The sequence below is a fragment of the Drosophila ficusphila genome, unplaced genomic scaffold (assembly GCF_018152265.1).
Source record: "Drosophila ficusphila isolate 14025-0441.05 unplaced genomic scaffold, ASM1815226v1 contig_106, whole genome shotgun sequence".
NCBI lineage: Eukaryota > Metazoa > Arthropoda > Insecta > Diptera > Drosophilidae > Drosophila > Drosophila ficusphila.
Genome location: NW_025063993.1, coordinates 6135148 through 6155648, shown reverse-complemented (window position 1 = coordinate 6155648; position 20501 = coordinate 6135148). Strand labels below are relative to the sequence as shown.

The 20501-nt window shown below is 40.1% G+C and overlaps 2 protein-coding genes across 7 annotated transcripts; both read right to left on the bottom strand.

Annotated features, from left to right (window-relative positions):
- Positions 1–340: 340 nt before the first annotated feature.
- On the bottom strand, positions 341–709 carry LOC108099701. Its single transcript, XM_017203323.1, has 2 exons — positions 656–709; positions 341–594 (listed from the first exon to the last, which is right to left on the bottom strand). Exons 1-2 carry the CDS (start codon positions 687–689, stop codon positions 341–343), a joined length of 288 nt encoding a protein of 95 aa, XP_017058812.1. The 5' UTR covers positions 690–709.
- Positions 710–1663: 954 nt separating this feature from the next.
- On the bottom strand, positions 1664–14564 carry LOC108099941 (collagen alpha-1(I) chain). Of its 6 annotated transcripts, XM_017203617.2 has the most exons (14): positions 14468–14513; positions 14167–14288; positions 8343–8472; positions 6954–7282; positions 6518–6746; positions 5733–6452; positions 4591–4629; positions 4335–4523; positions 4207–4269; positions 4091–4150; positions 3855–4027; positions 3723–3791; positions 3399–3471; positions 2839–3094 (listed from the first exon to the last, which is right to left on the bottom strand). In XM_017203617.2, exons 2-14 carry the CDS (start codon positions 14188–14190, stop codon positions 2940–2942), a joined length of 2253 nt encoding a protein of 750 aa, XP_017059106.2. In that variant the 5' UTR covers positions 14191–14288; positions 14468–14513; the 3' UTR covers positions 2839–2939. The 6 variants fall into 6 exon arrangements, with proteins under 6 accessions (XP_043064373.1, XP_043064368.1, XP_043064378.1 ...); XM_043208438.1 differs by having other exon boundaries at positions 1664–3471; positions 14496–14564; XM_043208433.1 differs by having other exon boundaries at positions 1664–3471.
- Between the last annotated feature and the right edge of the window lie 5937 nt (positions 14565–20501).

Here is a 20501-nt window from a genome sequence, read left to right as displayed (position 1 = left end):
AAACAGGCAATAGAAAATATAAAAGGCATTTTTTCGCATTGTTTACTTTTGACTAAAAAAAGTCAGCTGTTTGAACCATTCCGATAACGAAACGATGACAAAAAGTTTGTGAAAACCGGAGCACCTAAAACGAAAACGTACGTTTTCGCCCAAAAACGAAAACGAAAAAAAAAGTGAAAACCGGAGCCTGCCTGATAAATATTTTTTATTGCTGACACTGTTTGCCATAAAAACAAATACAATAATTTTTTTGGAAGCATACTTTTTGGGTTTTCTCTTTACCTTTCCATAAAAACAATTACTATTTATAAAAACAAATATTAAAAAATATAAATGTTGTTTAAGATTCATTTGATGCGCTTTCTTTAGATTTCTTAGGATCGCTCTCCCAGGACTCCTCGTCGATAATTTCTATAGTATCTTGTCCGCTTGGCTTGCCACCATTATTAGATTGATCGGCATCATCCTCTTGTAAATCATGGGCAGACTCGTCAGAATCGTGCGAGAATTCCCAACGAAAACGACGGTCACTAATCACGTCGTTGTCCTGAGCTTCCGCGGACATGGAAACAGCGATCACAATGGCAAGGACACCTAAAAATGGTTAAATTATATAACTTATTTATCCTTATCCTGGCTTTGTCAGCCAACTTACCAAAGAACAGAAGGGAAATCTTGTTGGACTGCATATTTGCTAATTGATTGTAGTTTGATATGCTTTTGATGCTGAGTGAGTTCTCAGCTCCGGCTTTTATACCCATTTTGGCAATTGAATCGCGAATTGTCTGACCCGACAGAAAGTATTTGACTACCCCAAGATGAACGAATTGCCCTAAAAATCTAAATAGAAACAGCTATCAAAATATTAGCATAGCTCTTGAATTTGAGGCTTTTTGAGAACGCTCAAGGTCAGCATATATTTTTTTTGGGCCGAGCTTGGGAATTTCGACAGCAAAATTCATGTTTGGAATTGTGACTTGTCTAATTGATTAATAACATATATGTACTAAATATAAAAGTTTTCTCAAAAATGTTATTGAAGCTCTCATTTCACGTAACAAAATCACCAAAATTTATGGAAAAAGATTTTTGTTAGAAATAGAGATAGTTATAGCTAATAAATGTCGGTTATTATTCAACGGTTGTCAAAACAATTGAAGCCCCGAAGAAAAATATTCCCCCGTTGAGAGTATACTTTTGGGCATAGAGGCTAAGATACGCAAAATAAGCTGGAGGCGACAATTTACATATTCAATCTTGACAAAATGTCGACAAGCAATGTAGCTGAAAAGTAGTTAAATTGCTTTTAATCAAACAATTGAATACCAGCAGGTATTTTAAAGTCTTCACCCCTTTTACTAATTTCCTTTTCCAGTTAAATAAAAATGTTTAAATTTGTTACGAAAACAAACTGCAAATTGGCAATAAATCTGCACAAACATTCAATTAAAATTGTTTTCTTCTTGTTCGTGTGTTTCTTTTCACGTATTGTAAACAATTGGATTGGCTTCGCCAGTCTGGACCACAAAAAAATTCAAGCTAAGAGGAAGCCAAAAATGTATACAAATGAGTCCGAATGTTGCACCTTTACAGTGCTTTTGGAACCCGCAGCATAACCCATTTCCATAGGACTTCTTAATTAAATAATAAAGACCAGTTTGGATTTGTTTCTTAATTTTTTATTCAATAATTCTCTTTTGACATAACAATTCATTATTCCGTCTCAATCATTATTAGGGTAGACATTAAATAAACTAAGAACTAAAGTTGATAAAAAATCATAAAGAAATAAAACTGAACAAAATCATAAGAAAATAAAAAGCATACATAAATGCATAATAAACAACATGTCACAAAACAATTTTCTCTCTTTTTTGCCAATTCTCAGGGCTCTCTTAAAGGAAACTTTTAGATTACAAATAGTGTTTTAAAGAGATATTAGAGAGCTCCGAAACTCGTGGTGGACAGGCGGTCTGGAGTGCATTTACCAAAACTGCTGAATGAATATACAAAAATCGTCGAATTCGAGAATAACACACAAGATAGCGAACACATTAACTGGGCTCTCCCCGTTCGATTTAACCTTCTTAAATGCTGGTTGGCCCTGCCTGGCAGACACTAAAAACACTTAGACTAGGTTTAGTTTTTTTTTTTTGCTGGGAGGTAGGATCGAGGTTGGGATGGGAATTAAGCGGGATCTGGGAAGGGAATTGGGTTCGTGGTTCTCATGTCCTGGTCTTAGTTCGTCTCGCTAGTCGCCTTGGGTTCAGCCGGAGCTTTTACTTCTTCGGGTTCAACCTTCACTTTGACTTCTTCGGAGGCAGCTGCTTTTGGTTCAGCCTGTACTTTGACCTCTTCGGATGCCGCGGGCTTGGGCTCAACCTGGGCTTTAACCTCTTCGGAGGCGGCTGGCTTGGGCTCAACCTCGGCCTTAACCTCTTTGGGCTCAACCTTGACCTTAGACTCTTCAGAGGCAGCTGGAATGGGATCGACCAGGACCTTAGCCACCTCAGCGGGAGAAGCTACTGGTTCAACCTGAACTTTCACCTCCTCGGAGGCGGCGGCCTTGGGCTCTTCCTTTTCAGCCTTGACCTCCTTGGGAGCCTCGGCTTCGGTGGCCTCGCGTTTCTTGTGCAGTCGTCCAGGCAGGTTTTGGGTGCAGGAGCAGGGGCACATGCACTGGTCCTTGGGCGCTGAGCCCGTCAGCACCGAGTGAAGGCTAAAGGACGAGCCGGGCTGAACGCCCAGCGGGAAGGGATCGATGTTCGAGTGTTGGTTAATGGAATTCTCGTCGCAGTTGGCATAGTACTCCTGCGGCAGGATCACCACGGGCATCAGCGCGATGACGGCGCCCTTGGGGATCTTGTCCGGCGGGTAGAAGGCCGGCTGTCCGGGTGCTTGGGGAATCACCGGCAATTGGGTGAGTGACATGGCGTTTATTATGCTGCCGAAGTTTGCTTGTCCATTGAAGCCGGAAAATTGTTTGTTAAAGTCAACGGAGGCGGGATTGGGATAGGAGTTCGTGGTTGTGGTGGTTGTGGTTGTGCTTTTCGATGAGTGCGTCTTATCGGCGTTACAAACACAGGACTGTTCGCTGATCGATGGCACATGCAATGGGGGAGAGGGACGTGGCGTTACTTTCGGTTCAACGTAAACTGGTGGCGGTCGGGTCACGGGCTTGTACGGAACGGTCACGGGTTCTTTCGGCACCACCACTTTCGGAACCTGTGGTGTGTGGTATTGGATTTGCGGCGGTGAGGTCACCACCTTCTGGAAGGGTCTCGGAGTCGAGGGTTCGTAATAGGTCGGAATCGGAGTGGGAGTCGGAGTCGGGGTCTTGGTCACGTATTTCGGTGTCGGTGGTGGTGGTGGTAGGTAGGTGTGCTTTTCAATATTACCCGTTGTCACTGGCGGTGAAGTAACGCTCTTATTTGGCTTATCCTTCTCAATAATGATAGCCGGGACCTTTGGCTGTACGATCGTCGTCGTCGTCGTGGTTATTTTTTGGGATGGCGGTTGAGGTGGAACGGGAACGGGAACATAGGGTTTTGGAGTGTTTGGGAAAGAAGGAGGAACATAGGTTAGTGGCGGCTTGGTCGTTGTGGGCGTTTTCTTAATAACAAAATCATTGTTGTGTTCGTAATTGGGCGTAAAAAGAGGTTTGCTTGGTGGTTCAATTTTGATGACTTGTGAGTAGGATGGAGGTGGTGTCGAGATTTTACCCGGTTGGTTTGGTGGCAGATAGCCGGGTGTCTCCTTGTCCGAGTAACGGGGATCGTTGGGACCAGGAGCTGCAATTCACGATGCATTTAGTTTTGTGTTAGAAGGTTTAATTTTTTAATAAGATGTCTTACCTGGTGGGCCGGGACGGGTGGGTCCAGGTGGTCCAGGACGAGTGGGTCCGGGTGGGCCCGGAGGTCCGGGACGAGTGGGTCCAGGTGGGCCGGGAGGTCCGGGACGAGTGGGTCCGGGTGGGCCGGGGGTCCGGGAGGTCCATAAGGTCCGGGACGGTCAGGTCCAGGTGGGCCTAAATAAATGTAAATAATATTGTAAGGAAAGCTTCATCTAGTGGGGGTAGTTGAAAACTTACCGGGTGGTCCCGGAGGTCCGAATGGTCCAGGCTTAGTGGGTCCCTTAGGTCCGGGAGGTCCTAGTTGATAAGATTGTTAGACCGGACGTATTATAGGGCACTTCCTTAGCACTTACCAGGTGGTCCGGGTGGGCCGGGAGGTCCCTTGGGTCCGGGAGGTCCATTGGGTCCCTTGGGGCCTAGAAAACGGTTAAGACATTGTCATACATATTCTTTAAGGATAAGGATCAATGAAGTATTCTACCGCCAGGTCCTTTAGGTCCGCCTGGGCCGCCGGGGCCTACGCCGCCGCCGTCTCCCTCGCCGCCGTTTCCACCGTATCCGCCTTCGGGTCCAACAACGTGGACATATGGGGGTGCCGGTGGTCCAGTTGGGCCTTCAACGTGAACATATTTGCCCGAATCATCGTGATAATACCGACCATCGTTAATACCTATTCACAAAAGTCAAATGAACATGAGTAATTGCTCGTAAAGTTTTTTTTAAATCTCTTTACTCACCATTATAGCGACCGCCGTTACCGTTATATTTACCGATATCTATATAGTGGATTTGAAGATTGCAAAAATCATTCGATTAGAGTCTGTGCAGTAAAATGTGGTCTCTCTACATGCTCACGATTTAACTACATTTACAGATACTAGCTGCTAATAACTAATTTTACAAAATACATTAACTACAAACATTTAGGTAAATAATTAAAACTGGTCTACGTAATTACATAGAGTTACATGCTAGAAGGTCTAGGCCAACACCAAAAAAACAAAAATCATAACAACAAAGCAAACAAGTAGAATGGAATTAGTATTAAACTATGGGTTTTTAGTCGGGGGATCAGGAATATAGTACCAAAAACCAAACTAAAATAAATCATAGGTATTGTTAGTTGCAGTTAAAGAGTTGATTTATAGTCATTGCTCAAGCGTTTTCAACTTTTTCATGTGCCGTGTAATTATTTTACAATAAATGTGTGTTTTCTCTGTGTGTGGGTGTCATTGTGTGGGTGTATCTGTGTGTGGGTGGGTGTGTAAGTGAGGAATCGGTGCAAGCATGAGTGATAACAATTGTGAACAGATCTCAGCCAATTGAACATGCTGAGGAAAAGGATTCGTGATCTTTTCTTTTCTTTTAAATAACTTTTGGTGCAGAAGGGATAGAAAGTGAGATATAGAGGTATATATTTATATAGATCGGGATTGTGCGCTCTTGGGAAAGGTGCTCTGATAAAGGATAACTAAAAATCAAAAACGTGCCCTAGCATTGCCTGGCTTAAATGTGTGTGTATGTTCTTTTTGTTTTTGGGAATTTGAAAAATAAAATTATAGAGAATATTGAAATTAGGTGCGAGATCATTGCTTTTTGGCTGAAAGTAAACGAGAAGTTCTTAAAATATTTTAAAGTTTAAGTAAATTATTTTAAAATAGACGTAAGGATAAATTTCCTATCTTACGAGCTAAAAGAATTGAGAAGAAAAATTTGAACGAACTGACCGCGCTTCAAAATGCTTTTTAATTCACTGTAAAAACCTTTTCTATTGGCGTAATTAGTTAATTCGTATGAGGGTACATTTAAAAATCGGCTCCATCCACAGCTCGTTCAAATTTTTGCTCTCCAAGCGTAGATAAATCGTTGGAGGGCTAACCTGGATGATACTGAATGGCCCCAGGAAAACCGGTCTCTGTGTGCGTGTAGGTGCTCGTGTAGGTTCCCGTGTTGTCCGGGCGGAACTGGCCACTGGCATCGATTCCGTAACCGCTTCCGATTCCGGTTCCGGTGCCATCGGCACCACCGTTTCCGGGCTTGTAGCGACCACCGTTTCCGGTGGTAATGCGATCGCCGGAGCCGTACGCACCACCGTTTCCGGTGGAGATGCGATCGCCGGAACCGTAGGCACCGCCGTTTCCGGTGCCAATGCGATCGCCGGAACCGACTCCGCCACCGTTTCCGGTGGAAATGCGATCACCGGATCCGTAAGCACCACCATTTCCGGTGGTGATGCGATCACCGGAACCGATTCCGGAACCGCTGCCCAGGCCAGTTCGATCGCCATCCCTGTAGACCGGTTTTCCTGAGGCTCCTCCTCCCGCGCCGACCGGACCCAGACCGCCAGGTGGTCCCGGTGGTCCCGGAGGTCCCTTGGGACCCTTCGGCCCATTGGGACCACCCGGTCCGTTGGGTCCATTGGGTCCATTGGGTCCGAAGCCACCGGCTCCTCCAAAGCCGCCGTTTCCGCCAAAGCCTCCGTTTCCACCGAATCCGCCGCCCGAGCCGCTGCCTCCGCTGCCTCCATTGCCTCCACTGCCGCCATTCGCTCCAATCACATGTACATAGGGATTATTGTCCGGCACGTACTGGCCATCATCTACAAAGAGGACACAAACGTTGCAGTCTCCGATCCGCAGATCCCTCGATCAGCTCATTGCTCACTATTGCTGCCCGGTAGCAGGGTGTTCACCGAATGGAAGGACGGCGCCTGATCGCCGGGATGGCTGAGATCCGAATGACCCTTGTCCGTGCCGAAGATTCCCGTGCCCTGCGGCACCAACGGACCCGTCGGCTTGTGGATGGGCAGACTCTTCTGGTCGGAGCCCTTGATCACCAGACTGTTCGCGGAGAACGCTGGGATGGCATTGGTGCTAGGGCCCTTTGTCTTGAACTGGAAAATACATTTGGCGGGTTAACAGGCGTTCCCTTCCAGGCGATTTTGGTCCTTCTTTTGGAATGGTATTACCAGAAAGGCAAAGCTTATAACCTAATATAGGTTAATAACCTAATATAGGTTAAGTACTGTGCCTTTCAGAGTTTCTCAATCCCTAGAAACGACCAAAAACCGGAGAAAGGGAAAATCCCCTGCAACCCTTACATCTTCGAGGAAGAATGGAATGCCGTGTTGGGCGCCATTCGCGAACTTTCCACATCCGATGGGGAAGTAGAGTTCGTCCCACTGCAGCAGGATGCCCGGCTCCGAGGGACCGCCGTCGGTCTCGTTGTACAGATGAGGCGGGAAGGTCTCCACGGGCTTTTCCGGCTCCACGGTGCGGTAACCGTGGGCATCGGCCACGTAGTGTGTTGCGCGGAGCAGATGATAGGGATCGATGAGGCCGTAGCAACCGTAGGTGACTCCATCGGGACCGCGGGTCTCGTGATGGAAGTTGCCGGTCTTGCCGACATCGTAGCCATATCGATAGGCATCTTTTGGTTGGTGATCATGTTCGTGTCGTTTTGGATTGGTTTTTGGTTTGGGGTTTTCGGGGTTCGGGTTGGTTTGAAAGAGTAATGTTTAGAGTATAACGTTTTTGTTGGTGTGATTTTGTGTGCTTTGCTTGGATTGGATTTTGTTTTTTTTTGTTTGGAGTGCTGTGAAAACCTGTAAATGGTGTGTTTATATAAAACCCTAAAACTCTCGACTAAACTGCCTGTGATCTAACATCTCTTAAAGGGCGCTGTAACTGAAAGTTTCACAAATAACCTAATCAGATGATATTTTTGTAAAGAAAATGTTGGTGTTTGTTGTGTGCTGTTGTTGGTTGGGTTTTTATTTTATCTTTTTATCTGTTTTTTTTTTTTTTTTGGTTGGAGTATTCAATTTTGAGATGGTGAGGTAGAGTTATGAGTATGCGAAGCATTTTAAAGAGGTTTCATGTAGAACCTTTGGCCACTGAAGAACCAATGCTTACATAAAACTGTAGAAAGAAGTGTAAATTTATATGTAAGAGAAAGAGAAAGTAGCATAGAATAAGAGAGAGAGAGGGAGAGATATAGGTAAATGGTTGATTGATTGTTGAGCGTGTATATATTTACAATTTGAGTATAGCTACGACGCATACTACGATTTCTACTGGGTGAGTTTAGTAAAGCTGCTACGGAGATATATATAAATGTATATATATGTATAGAAGGGTACTACAATTGGTTGTTGTTTCGATTTGGGGTATAGATTAATTAATGTAAGTTTGTTGAACTATCAGGGAGGTGGAGGGGATACAAATACTTACGACTAAGGTACTACTAACAACTACGATAACAATTGTTTGGTCAATTTAACTACTTATTCGCTAAATAAATAACAAAAACAAGAACTAACTAACTGCATGGATGGGGCATTTCAAAAATGGATGAACAGTACAAAATTCAATTGGTTTTTACATAATTAATGGATTTGGGGTTTTTTACTAGTTTTACTATTTGGATGTTTGGGATGGGTTCAAGCGGCTTAGACACGTAGATAAAATTGCAAAACGGGTTCACTTACTTGTGTCAACGTTTGACGAATAGTACTGACGGTTCGTTGTCTTTTGGTCGTCGATATCGAGAATCAGACGACGGTTTTGTTCATCGAACTTTGCAGAGTAGGCGCATTGCATCAAGATGCAAGCGACGGCCTGGAAAAAGCGCAAGAAAAAACAGAATGATTAATGAAACTGTCTAACGAACAACGCACACTACAGCTGTCGAAAGATTTGTCACATTCAAGGCACGCCCCCACACCGAGCTAGTAATATCTTGGAGATTTTAGAGTCTTTGCTTGGACGGTCTCAATTTGCATACTGCGGCCAGAGATGAGTCAAAAACACGAGCTCGTTTTCGGTTATGTGTATCTCCATCTCCGACAGGCCCAAGCGAATCAGCAGCCATTTAGATCCGGTTCAATTCGAAACCAAAGCGAAAAGTAAAAAACCGTTCACAAATTTTTGCTGGCAAAATGTCAAAGGCATAATAATCGAACAGCGCATTCTTGTCTCACACGTCAAATGTTGACGGACTTTTTAGCAAACTGGAACTGGATTTGAACTTCGGTTTGGCAGAACATGCTAATTTCCCAAGATTTGTCACAGTCGAAGAAAAACTAGTTGGCTGCCACTGACAGTAATGGACAATTAGCTTAGTTTTAAAAGCATTCGTTGGCATTCTGACTGGCAGCAGCAAATCGATTACCGATGGCATCAGGTTTTTTTTTTCAGCTCTTCACTGTCCCACATAATCGTTGGATCATCTTTTTGGCCGAAGATCTCTGCCTGAATATCAGAGATTACGAAATTGTTTCGTTTATTAATTTGCATAAATTGCCCATAGAATTAATATAATCAAGCCAAGTTCCGGCATCGTCAATACTTCCTTATGAAAACGAGTTCTTTTACGAAGTATTTATTTTAACCACATCCTAATATAGAATTCATAAATCAAGTCACACTTCTTAAATGTGTCGCTTGGTTCGTAAACTAAGAAAAAGGCAGGTGCGGGAAATGACCTTCGCATTATGCTAAATAATCAATTCGTTTGTGATATGATAGATTTGTTCATAGCCCAAATTGAGCCGCCATATCTTCGACGAGGGTGTGTTTGTCTTAAGGTTAAGGAGGGATTGAAGTAATTAAATGGGCAACAATGGCATTTAATGGTTAACACCCGCCATAGATTCCATATTTCAATAGCTGCGATAAGGTCAATAATTTTGCGTCTTTGGCTCTTTGTGGGTGCAAACAAAGTGGAAACCAAACCATGTGAAGGAAACCGAAAATGGCAGCGGCAAAACAAATGTATTTCTCATAAAACAAATTTATTTGCCTATCGCGGCCATCGAACGGATCGGATCGGAGTAGAGATTCCAAAGACAGAAATATTAAATCTCATTAATGCAAATCGGTGGCTCTTTGGATAACTGTCTTTTGATTGGCATATCTTCAAGTTTAAATTGTTGCCAAATCGCCTGCTCCAAAATCTCCACCACTAATCAATAACACAGAAATTATGGATACGAATTTCGGAGTCCATAAAAAATACATTTCTGTTTTTAATTTATTATGCCGTGATATCTAGCAGCTGCTGACAACGGAGGTCGCTTCCATCTCACCCACATTGCCAAGCCTTAGGCCAAGTTTTTCATAAATAAAATCATTTTTTATTCCCTTTTCTCTCTTTTTCAATTTTACATTGCGTGCTCGCCATTAAAGTCAAAGTAAACCAGCTGGTTAATAATGTTATACAAAAGTTTTCATTATTTTGATCTTTCCTTATTGATTTTTAACTTCTTTTGGAAATTGATTACGTTTGGAATCCAAAAAACTTTGTCTTTCACTTATGGGAACTAACATATTGAGGAAGTTTTTCCTTTAGTTAAAGTCAAGAAAAACTGTGTTCGTTGACAACGCGGAAAGAGTGATGGATTGATTGATTGCGTTTACTTTTGTTGCAAAAGTGGGGAAAGAGCTAATAAACTGTCAACGAAGTGCATAAAATAATTTTATGGGACCATATAATCCGCAAAGTAATTAGAAATTGTGAGTGCATGATTCACTGAAAATCGTTTCTCAAAGCAATAAATCTTTTTCTTTAACAATTTTCTTTTTGTTAATTTTTTTCTTACAAAACTTTGCCCTGATCCCCAAACTGGGTTGGCCCAAAAATCTGACAAATTCATTTGTTATGGGTAATTAAGCTCTCAAATTGAGTGAAGGGGCAGCCAAGCCCGCTTTCGAGCTGCTGATCGCTGCACAAAGCCGCACATCAATTGCCAATCAATTAAATGCGAAAAAGCCAACTAACGAATGTGGGCCAAAATTGATGTATGCAGACGTGGGTCATAAAAGAAGTGCGAAGACGCGAATTTCGAGCTGCGAATGCAGTAAATCAACTCCAAGTCGCATAGATCATGCAAACCAAGTGCAGACTGACGTTGTGACCCAAAAAACGCACAGTTACGCCTTGAGAACCAAAGCGTTCTATGGGTACTACCAGTATGGGTGCTACCACTATGCACAATAAGCCAATGAATCTTGAAATCTTTTGCATAACTCACAGCCAGCCATTTATTAATCGAGTTATTCGCACGCACAAGACGCTTGTTTCTGATGTTGCTTACATGATTTCGTGTACGCCGTCATCTTCATCTTCATCATAATCTTCATAATCATCATGATCATTATAGTCATCCGAAAAGTAACCGGTTTAGTCATCCCCACACTTTTCGCTCAAGTTTCTTGACTGCTTTTGCCCTTTGGCGGTTGGAGCGAAACTTTTTTTGTGTAAGTATTTATACTTTTCAAGGTCGATCTTTTGCCGGCGGCCAATAAATTAAACAAGAAAATGTGTATGTTGTTTTTATTATGAGACGAATCGAAATGCAACTGACTGTAAGGCGGCGACGACCTTAATCGATGACAACTTTTTTCGGGATGCAGTTTCGGTCTGCAGGGAATTGTGAAATTTCTTTTCAACGAAACATTTTTGGGGAATTGTGAAATGCTTGTTTCACCATGCCCACAAACCTTCCCACAAACATTTACATAAAGTAAGAGATAAAGAGATGACAATCGAAATGCCTAGCAAACATTTATAATAAGCCTACCCGGCAACAAAAATCCCCCCAGTAACAAAGGGTGTGACTAGAACCTGGCAAACTTCGTGGCCAAAAAATCATTTTTGATTCGAACGATAAAATCGGGGAAACAAGTCTAACCAGCTGTGGGCGATGGCCTTTTCGGTTTGGATTTTCCAGTTAATCCAGACTCGAATTTAATTAGCGCCGCATCTAAAATTCTTTGAGAGCGGAACAGTGCTAATGATTTCGGTCATCATCGATAGACAAAGAAATTAGCCCGGTTGATCTCAGACAAAGCTGAGAATTTGTCCACTGAATGTAGCTCATTAACTTTTGGGCTGTCAGTGAACTTCCAGGCGACTTGTTCTGATTTATTAAAGCAATTAAAAAATAAACCGTTGGGCTTGGCACGCTCGCACATCGCGAGTGACATCATTTTATTGTTAAAAACTTTTACTTTCAACTTTTGGCATTTTGCTGAGGCTTAATAAATACTTTTGGTATAACGTTTTCGTTTTTACTTAAACCAGACTTCCTCTATTATCGCCTCCATATATCTCCATAGCTGCCGCCTTTGGCGATTGTCTAATCGCTGACAAGCTATCGCGACTTAATTTGCATTTCTTGATTTTGTATTATAGATACACCGATCTCTTTCCCTCCGACCAGATTCCATATTAAAATTTGCCATAGACGTAAGCCAACAAAGGCGAATCATAAATTAATGCGACACAATACCTTCTGGGCCTCAAATATCGAAAGTCAGGCGGCGAGTAGAAGGAATAGCAAAGCCGATGAGCTATAAAAGTGAATGGGAGTCAATAAAGTTCCCTGAACTCTTATGTAAGGTTGTTCTGGGCAGAATCTCTGCCTAGTTCAGAAAAAAGTTCATTAGGGTTATTTTCTTAGAGCCAACAAACTTTGGCACACATATTAGCTTTTTCCCGAAAAAATAAGTTATATTGGTTCAGGTAGCTTTTAATCACAATGTTGCGGATTAATTGCGGATTTATTTACCCTACTTCTATTCTATTTTCATTTCCCCTTCGCTTCCGTTAACTGTAAATTGTTAACTATTCATTGAACACACTTAACGCTCTATTTTACAACCGAATAAATGCCGCAATTTATTTCAATTGCCTATAAGCCAGAAGCCAACTGCTTGTCATGCCACACTCGACTTTTGCTACTCCATTTTATGACTCAACTTGCCTACTGAGAGATTAAATCTCTTCAAACTGCACTACCCGAAAGCGTGAAAAAAATTCCGCACACTCTTTAAAATTCCGCACAACCAAAGTTGAGAACAAATTTATAATAAAAAGAATTGTGGGCCAAGATGAGATGCCCTGTCAACGTTCGCCGCTGGGCATTAACAATATTTTTCTCCCCCGACTGCTACTTTTTTTTTGTTTGAGTACGTGTCTGGCAGAATATCTTGGCCGAAACAGAGACTTAAGCCGCTGGCTGTGGTGATAAATTCCGAAACCCAAAGCTTAACCCCAAAAGACCAAGAAGGAACGGGTCAAAGTAATGGAGGCATTTTGGCAGGTGACAGCGCCCGAGACTGAAATCATTTTTCTATCCCAAGCCGAGATAATATCGCAGCTCACTTAAAGCATCATTTTGGCACCTTAGGGGAATTTGTGCGCTCGTAAAACCGCAAAAAGAGCAGTCACAAGCAAAAAAACAATTAACGGCTTTGGATGAGTATTATCTAAGAAATTATCTAAGAATATTTTGGCCATAATCAAATTAGCGCCTTCTTGTGATAGTATCTCCTAATGAAGCAAGTCCTTGACTCATGAATAAGTATGAATTTAACTTTCGCACGTATAATATAATGCTCCCTTCAACAAAAAAAGAGTGACAAATGATACAAAAATCGAATTTGCATGTGTGCAGAAAATAACAAAATCCGCAAAAATTTAAATTTAACTCTCACTCTACCAGCAAGTTAAATACCCAGAAATTCGTTGTTTTTGGTAAACAACAAAATTGCTAGCGTTTTTCCCTGCTACCACATTTTTGTCAGTTGACGCGTCTTCTTCTCCGACTAAAAACAACAAAGTTCACGAATATCGATTCGATACCAAATGACAACAATAAAATCCAGTAGAGTGAGCAGCAAAAAACAAATTCCAGTCAAATAAAAACTGGGCAATACTTTTGCTTTTGCGTTGTGCGGTAAAACAAACAGAAGTACCTGCGTTTGCATCGGAACGTTACGAAATTGCCGGTATTTGTTTGCCCAGAAAAATGCCGGTTGGCTACTATTATTGTTTTTCCGGCACTAAGTTGCGTTCGAGCCCCAACTTTGGCAAATAAATAAAACAACAAATTAAACGAAATTGTGATGATTCGACCCAGACTTGTTAACGGTCGTTAAAAGAGGAATTCCGTATTAATTACTGGGTCTAAGCTCATAAAATATTCTATATGCAGTTAGTGACTCAAAGCCTTCAAATCGGTTGCCTTGCATTATTCGTTTGTAATCAAACAACCATAGCAGACATATTCAACACATTTGCATTTGTGTTCCATGTTTGACATAATTTTTAGCTAAGTGCTAAGTGATATTGCCGTCCTCAAATATTACAAAATATAAAAATGAAGTAACAATTAACTTGTGGCTGCTTGCCCGCTGAAGAAATCAATTTATTTTAAATGTCTCAAATTAAAGCAAATTGCTTTAAAAAAAACTTTAAATCTCCTCTTATTTTTAAAAACAATGTTTTTTATTTATTAATAAACTTACCATGCAAAGAGCTGCACGCGCCATTTTGCAACGAATTTTTAGGTTTTTTGACACAAACGCCAGTAAATATTTAGGTATTTCTAATTTTCCAATGGAATAAACTCAGTTATCCCTTTTCCAATCTTGAAAAGAAGAAAATGTTTATTTTAGTTGGATTAGATCGCAGTCGGGCACAGTTTCACACTATATAGTCGGGGATATTTCGAAAAGAATTCCGTCTTGTTTATCCTTGCAATTAGTACAGTTCGCTTGAGGCTGGGATTGTCATTGATCACAAGTGAGGGTGTTTTTTAGTATTTACTTTTAGGAGCCTAAACTAGAGCTCATACCGTGGTGACCGATGTGGACGAACTGAAGATGAACGCATCGGGTCTTAGCCATATAAACAGAGGCAGACGCGAAACAAAAAGGCGAAATAAAAAAACTCGACACAAAAAGACTAAAAATCGTACTTGAGAGCAGCTCCTAACCAACACAGAGACCTGGCTTAAAGTGCGTGAGTGTGTGAGTGGAACGAGTTTGCTTTTTTTCGCCGGATTCGTTAATTTATTTGGCCAAGCGCCGGAGAGATGAGCTTGAACTAAGCCAATATCGGATACCCAGGTCGTATACTTGATATATTAAACACTCTCTTCGATTTTGTCGGCCTCTCTCTCTCTCTCTCTCGATCGGAAATCTCTAGGATCTGCTTGCGTGTCTCAAGAATTTAAGTTCACTTTCAGGTTCTCTGGGTTCATTAATATTTAAAGATTGATTTTTTTCTTATCTTATTTATTCTCTTTTATGTTTTATTGTCCTCAGTTTTTGTTTGTTCAAAGAACGTTTTTTGTCTTTAATTGAAAATTCGAGTTTTTCGTGTTTATTTTGATTTAATTTTATCGTTAATCGAAGAGCTATATTTTAGCTATACATAGATAGATAGAATGTTGTTTTTTCTGGCTCCCGCCGTTGAGGTTTTATATTTTGTTCAAAATTATTTAGATGGTTTATTGATTTAATTAAAGCTCTGCAAAAAAACCTGGCGAGTTTGGTTTTATGATGCTTGCGCATGGTTTCCGTATATACTAATTTTTCTTCCTGTGTATGCAAGGGGCATAATTAAAATAGCTTTTCAGCTATTGATCACAAATGAGCCAAAATAAAGTTATTTCTAAATCTTGAAATGAACTCACACAGTAGCCAAGAAATTAATCTCTGAGATCACGAATCCAATGTCAGATAGGATTGTTAATCCATTTGCCGCATAGCAAACACCTTTTCATTTAGTTGCGAAACACTTCCGTTTGATGATCCGCTTAGCCAAGACTTAGAATGTTTCTCAACTTGAATTTTTCTGAATTTGTTTCTTAAAGCGTTGCTGACATTTAAGCGAATTTTGCAGATTAAATGGCTTGACTGCAAGAAAAGGGGAAACAATTTCAGCTTAATGCAAAAACTTGGCTTGCTCTTGAATGCAGCAATTGACACAGAAAATAATCAGCTTCTTCAGCTCTTGAACATTAAACAGGATGAATTTAATGACAACGCTTAAGTCAAGGGCGTAATCCACTGAATGAAGACAATGCACAAGTATTTTCGACTATAAAAACAAAAATAAATGAATGGGTAGAAATCGAAAATTGAATACCCTTAACTATTTATTGAAAACCAATTTCTTAATTTAGAAGCTTTAAGAATAAATAAAAGAACAATTTATAATTTTGAATATATTTTGCAGACAAAAGTGTTTTTACAATAGTGACTTAAAGTTTAGTTATTAATGTAATATACCCAATTTTAATAAGGGACATTCCAATGAAATCGAATGTGATCTCAGCATGCAACCGTCCAACGCAGCTGGGGCTCCTTTTGTAAAATATGTTCACGTGGGCTTAGTTAAAAATTAAGAAATATAAATTTAAAATTGTGCCAACGGCAATATTGAGCAAGGGTGCATAATAAAACTGAATTTAGTTGACTCACGGGTAAACCAAAAATCCGACAAACACTCCATTGCATTCTTAGCATTCTTTTTATATCTCCAGCAACAAGTGATGACCTTGACATCGCTTAGTAATCAGGGTACATCCTCTAAAGCCTTCAACATTCTCAAGCATTATTAAATTTTTTGCTCAGTTTTTGCATCTTCAAGCTGACCGCAAAAAGAAAAATCGAAATGAAACATTTAAAAGTCGTCGCTTTTGTTTTGCTTTAATTTTATTTCATATGTAAATGCATTTTTGACAGAGTTTCATTTTCAGTAAATTATTAAACATAATTTTGAGATAAGCCTTAAAACAGCAAGTGGGCCCAGTAAAAGTCTGACAAAGCACAAAGAAATTTTACATATTTAAATTGTGTTTTATCCAAATTCGAGCTCTGTGGAATTTAAATAAATATATACATATATTTTTTTCGTTTTGCAAACTTTTAGCCCACACAAAATATAATTTTTATGACCACAACGAGTCACACAATACATGAGTCTTTTTTAACGACCTTTAAGAGAACAAAACCCCAAAACGAAAAACTTTTAGCTATCATCAGTCGCAAAACAAGTTAAGTTTTAGTTAATCAAATTCATAAGCTAGCGAAACTATCAAGAAATCAAGTATATAAATAGAAATATCGCATTTGAGATACACTTTTAACAAGCCCAATTCAAGTTCGATATGAGAAAAGCAACAAGAAGTGAGCAACTTTAACCTAAGATCAATATTTCATCCGAAACAAAGAATCCGAGGCGAGTGAGCTACGCAATGGCCAACATTTTTGTGGTACACTGAATACGTTAAGCACCAAATTGGGAAAGCCTACCAAAATCAAATTTGTTTCAGCCTCTCTGACAAAATGCCAAAAGTCAACGGGCCTGTGAGTCAACTCGATGAGATGACGATGCGCCGAGATGGAGGAAGTCCCTTGATCCCTGGCCATGCATGTTGCATGTTGCATTCGACGACCTTCACATATCTGATACTAAAGTGCATACATATATCTCTAGCCGGCAGCTGTTTCCGTCTTCGGAGGCACGCATCGATGCTTATGTAACCGGAGTTGAATGACTCTGCCACGTTGCCCTTGTGCAATCTGGATCCCAAATATAAATCAACCATGGAATCCTGATCATCCGCCCCTCTCGATGTTCTCCCGCCATTTCCGGCCATATCGTATGACTTTAATTTTTTGATTAAAAAAAAGAACGCCCCTGTAATCCTTTAATGTCAGGCTCTTGTTGAAAGGATAGGTTTCTCGAAGCGTACAAAAGTGAAAGGCATGGCGTACTTTTTGGATGCGTCACAGATGCAGACGCAAAGATACATTTACATCCGTTCGCAATTTGCGCAGAGTTAATGGCAGCTGAGAGACTTGGGAATAATTTCGTAATTATTTCATTAAATTCTTTTGGCATTTCTTGAAAGCGAATACATCTTTATATTTAGGCACTGACGGGTTCTTGAACTTTTGTATTTCTAGACGAACCAATTTCGAATGATGTCACTTGAGACGTTTCATTAAAAATGCATTAGTCAAATTTGTAATAATCAAAAGAATAACAGGCCTATGCATAGGCTATACACCATAGCTATGGTGTGATTTTTGGCCAAAACAGGAGCGGATTCACTTAAATGCGGGAACATAAACGTTTTTTTTTTTTGTAATTTAAATTTTATTATACAGCTTTAAATAATACATTAAGACTATATTTTATAAGTTATTGATCTTAAGGTATTTCAATGTACATATTTCAATATAAATAATCAATATGCCCTAACCCCGTTATCTTAAATCCGCTTCTGTTCAAAGCCCTGGTCGTCGCACAATACGTGAGAAATTCACGAGACTTGAAAAGAATTCGCGGCCAATTAAAAGTTGAAATAATGCCAAGACAAATGACGACCGGGTCTGGCAAAGTGACAGCTCGCAATTGTCTTAGGCATTTGGCCAGAAACATAATCCGCTTGGCCATCTTATCAATGATATCAGACCCCAAGAACTTGTTTGGCCAAGGTAGAGGTTGTAGTAGCATCTGGTAACAGCTAAACAAATCATTTGCATACGAATTGTGGCCGAACACTGAGAGAACATTAAACTCCATGTATTGGCGTTAATTTCGTGGAAGAGGGGGCCTCTTGAGCGGGTGGAGCAAGAGCCAAGGTCTAACATGGTCAGACAAAACTGCAAACAAATTTCCTTCACCTTGTTGCAATCAATCAATACACTTTTGTTTCGTTGACTGTCAACACCAAGCGAAATTTATATGCATCCACAAAGTGAATTTGAATTCATACTTCCGTTTTGGGTGCTTAGTAAACTAGAGATACACTTTGTCCAATGTTGTCTTATACAGTGATCTAATATTTGCCTAAGCCTTCTGAAAAATCACCGGGCATTAAAATTATAAATATTTATTAATTTATAAGCGCGACATTTGTTTGAATTATGACACCAAATTAAGCTCATATGAAAATAAGCCGCCACTTTAAGTGGTCAAGTTAAAAAAAAGAAACCCAGCTCAAGTTTAAACTATTAGGCCATATAAAGTTTAATGGTTGTTTACGAAAACATAGCGTGAGGATTCCGACACTTAGATCCCACCAATTTGAATGTTTAAACCTCATAAGACACCCCTCACACGCCTCACCTGCTAATTTAGATTCTTTATCTCTTGTGATTTATCGATATATAATGCGTTCGCTCAAATATTTTCTGGCCAGGAAATACAAGCCCAAACTCAACCGAAATGGAATTAAAGATAAAACAAAAAACCTACGAAAGAAACTAAAATCGGTGGCATTGAAGCTTCGCACAAATAAAAGCAAAGATTTATTTAAACTAAAGTAAAGGAGGAATTTAAATTAAACAACATTTAAGAGGCGGTTGTGGGCTCGAAAGCTCATGTGTCACATTTTGATATTAATGGGGAGCAAAAATCCACATATACATAAAACAAGACAACACACTTTATTATCTTTTTGGAAAAGGAAAAACGCAAATTAGCATAGAAATAATTCAATTAGGTAACTTTGTTCCATTCTCAAGTTTGTCATTAGCACACAAAGCTCACTTTAAATCAGATCATAAAAAAATCGTTCAAAATATACAAATTCAAAAACCAATCGAGAACGGGCGCAAACAACTGAACTTTTACGATGGGCGGACGAGAAAACCACATTCTCTATTGTTGTTGATTTTAATCGGAGTTCGTTTGGTAGCTTGTTTTATTTGCCAAAATTCGGCTGATTTCAGTTAGCCAAAATGTGTGTGCATAAATTAGAATTTAAATTTCAGTTAATTTAAGAGCCTGGACTTGTTCTAGGTAGGCATTGAGTGTTGAGCGGACTTTTCTTTCATATTTCGGACAAGTTTCTTATCTGAAAGTGTTATGAAGTGTCTTTTACATAAAAGTTATGGCATTGTCTCCGGTTCTGTGGTCATCCGAAACCACCTAGTGTCATCTCCTCCAGAAGCATATCTAATGATCTGATGGCTCAGCACTATTTTGGTGACGCAAACGTTGCTAGTCCGGATTGGCCACTAGTGAACTCCCAGGCCGGGCCATTTGAATGATAATATCTTGGGCCGCGCGAATATGGACAGCCGGAGGATACTGGTTATGCTGTGATATAATATTCTATAATAACTAAGCATCGCGTTAAACTAAAAGCCACCAAACTGTCTCAGCCGCCTGCCACGTTCCTCTATTTTAGGTAACTGTGTGAAGTTCAAGGAACTTGCTGACGCACGTCTCGTATACTTATTCTTTAGGTGGTGTCAAATAAGAGGTGAAACTTTGAATGGTTGGCTTTGCGGGTGGTCTATAAGTCGGTGATAATTTATTTTTGGAACTGACTTTTCACCTGACAAGCCGGGCATTTTTTTGACATATGATACGGGCTAATGTGAAAACAGAATACCATTTGCTTGCCAAAAGACATTTTTCAGAAATGCTAATCTGCTTAAAATGCTTTTACTTTCAACAAAAGTCTGCGACAGCAAAGACAAAAGAGACGAAAAAACTCAGAATTTTGAGAGAAAGTCTTTTACTTTCATTTCGGGGAGAACTTTTTAAATAAATTTGCACATATACGGTATCAATCTTAAAGTTTGTTGATTTTTCAAACCCAGAATTAAATACCTTGCCAAACATTCGTTTCGCTTCAGAGAACCCCATTTTAAATAAACCAGACAATGAAATTCATTCAACTCCATAAAGAAATGTTCCAGCCCGATTGCATATTCATGATGAAATCTGGCTTTGTGCAAGTCTTATGAAACTTTTATACGCATGCTAATCTTGTTTAGGACACACACTGAAATACCCAAAACAAGAATTCAAATAAATTCCCCATTAATTA

Coding starts and splice junctions, on each gene's coding strand:
- LOC108099701 (XM_017203323.1), bottom strand. CDS start 689: ATGCAGTCCAACAAGATTTCCCTTCTGTTCTTTG. Junction 595..655: donor GATTTCCCTTCTGTTCTTTG/GTAAGTTGGCTG, acceptor AACCATTTTTAG/GTGTCCTTGCCATTGTGATC.
- LOC108099941 (XM_043208438.1), bottom strand. CDS start 14,190: ATGGCGCGTGCAGCTCTTTGCATG. Junction 4,630..5,732: donor GGCCATTCAGTATCATCCAG/GTTAGCCCTCCA, acceptor TCCACTATATAG/ATATCGGTAAATATAACGGT. Junction 4,028..4,090: donor CGGACCTCCGGGACCACCCG/GTAAGTTTTCAA, acceptor ACATTTATTTAG/GCCCACCTGGACCTGACCGT.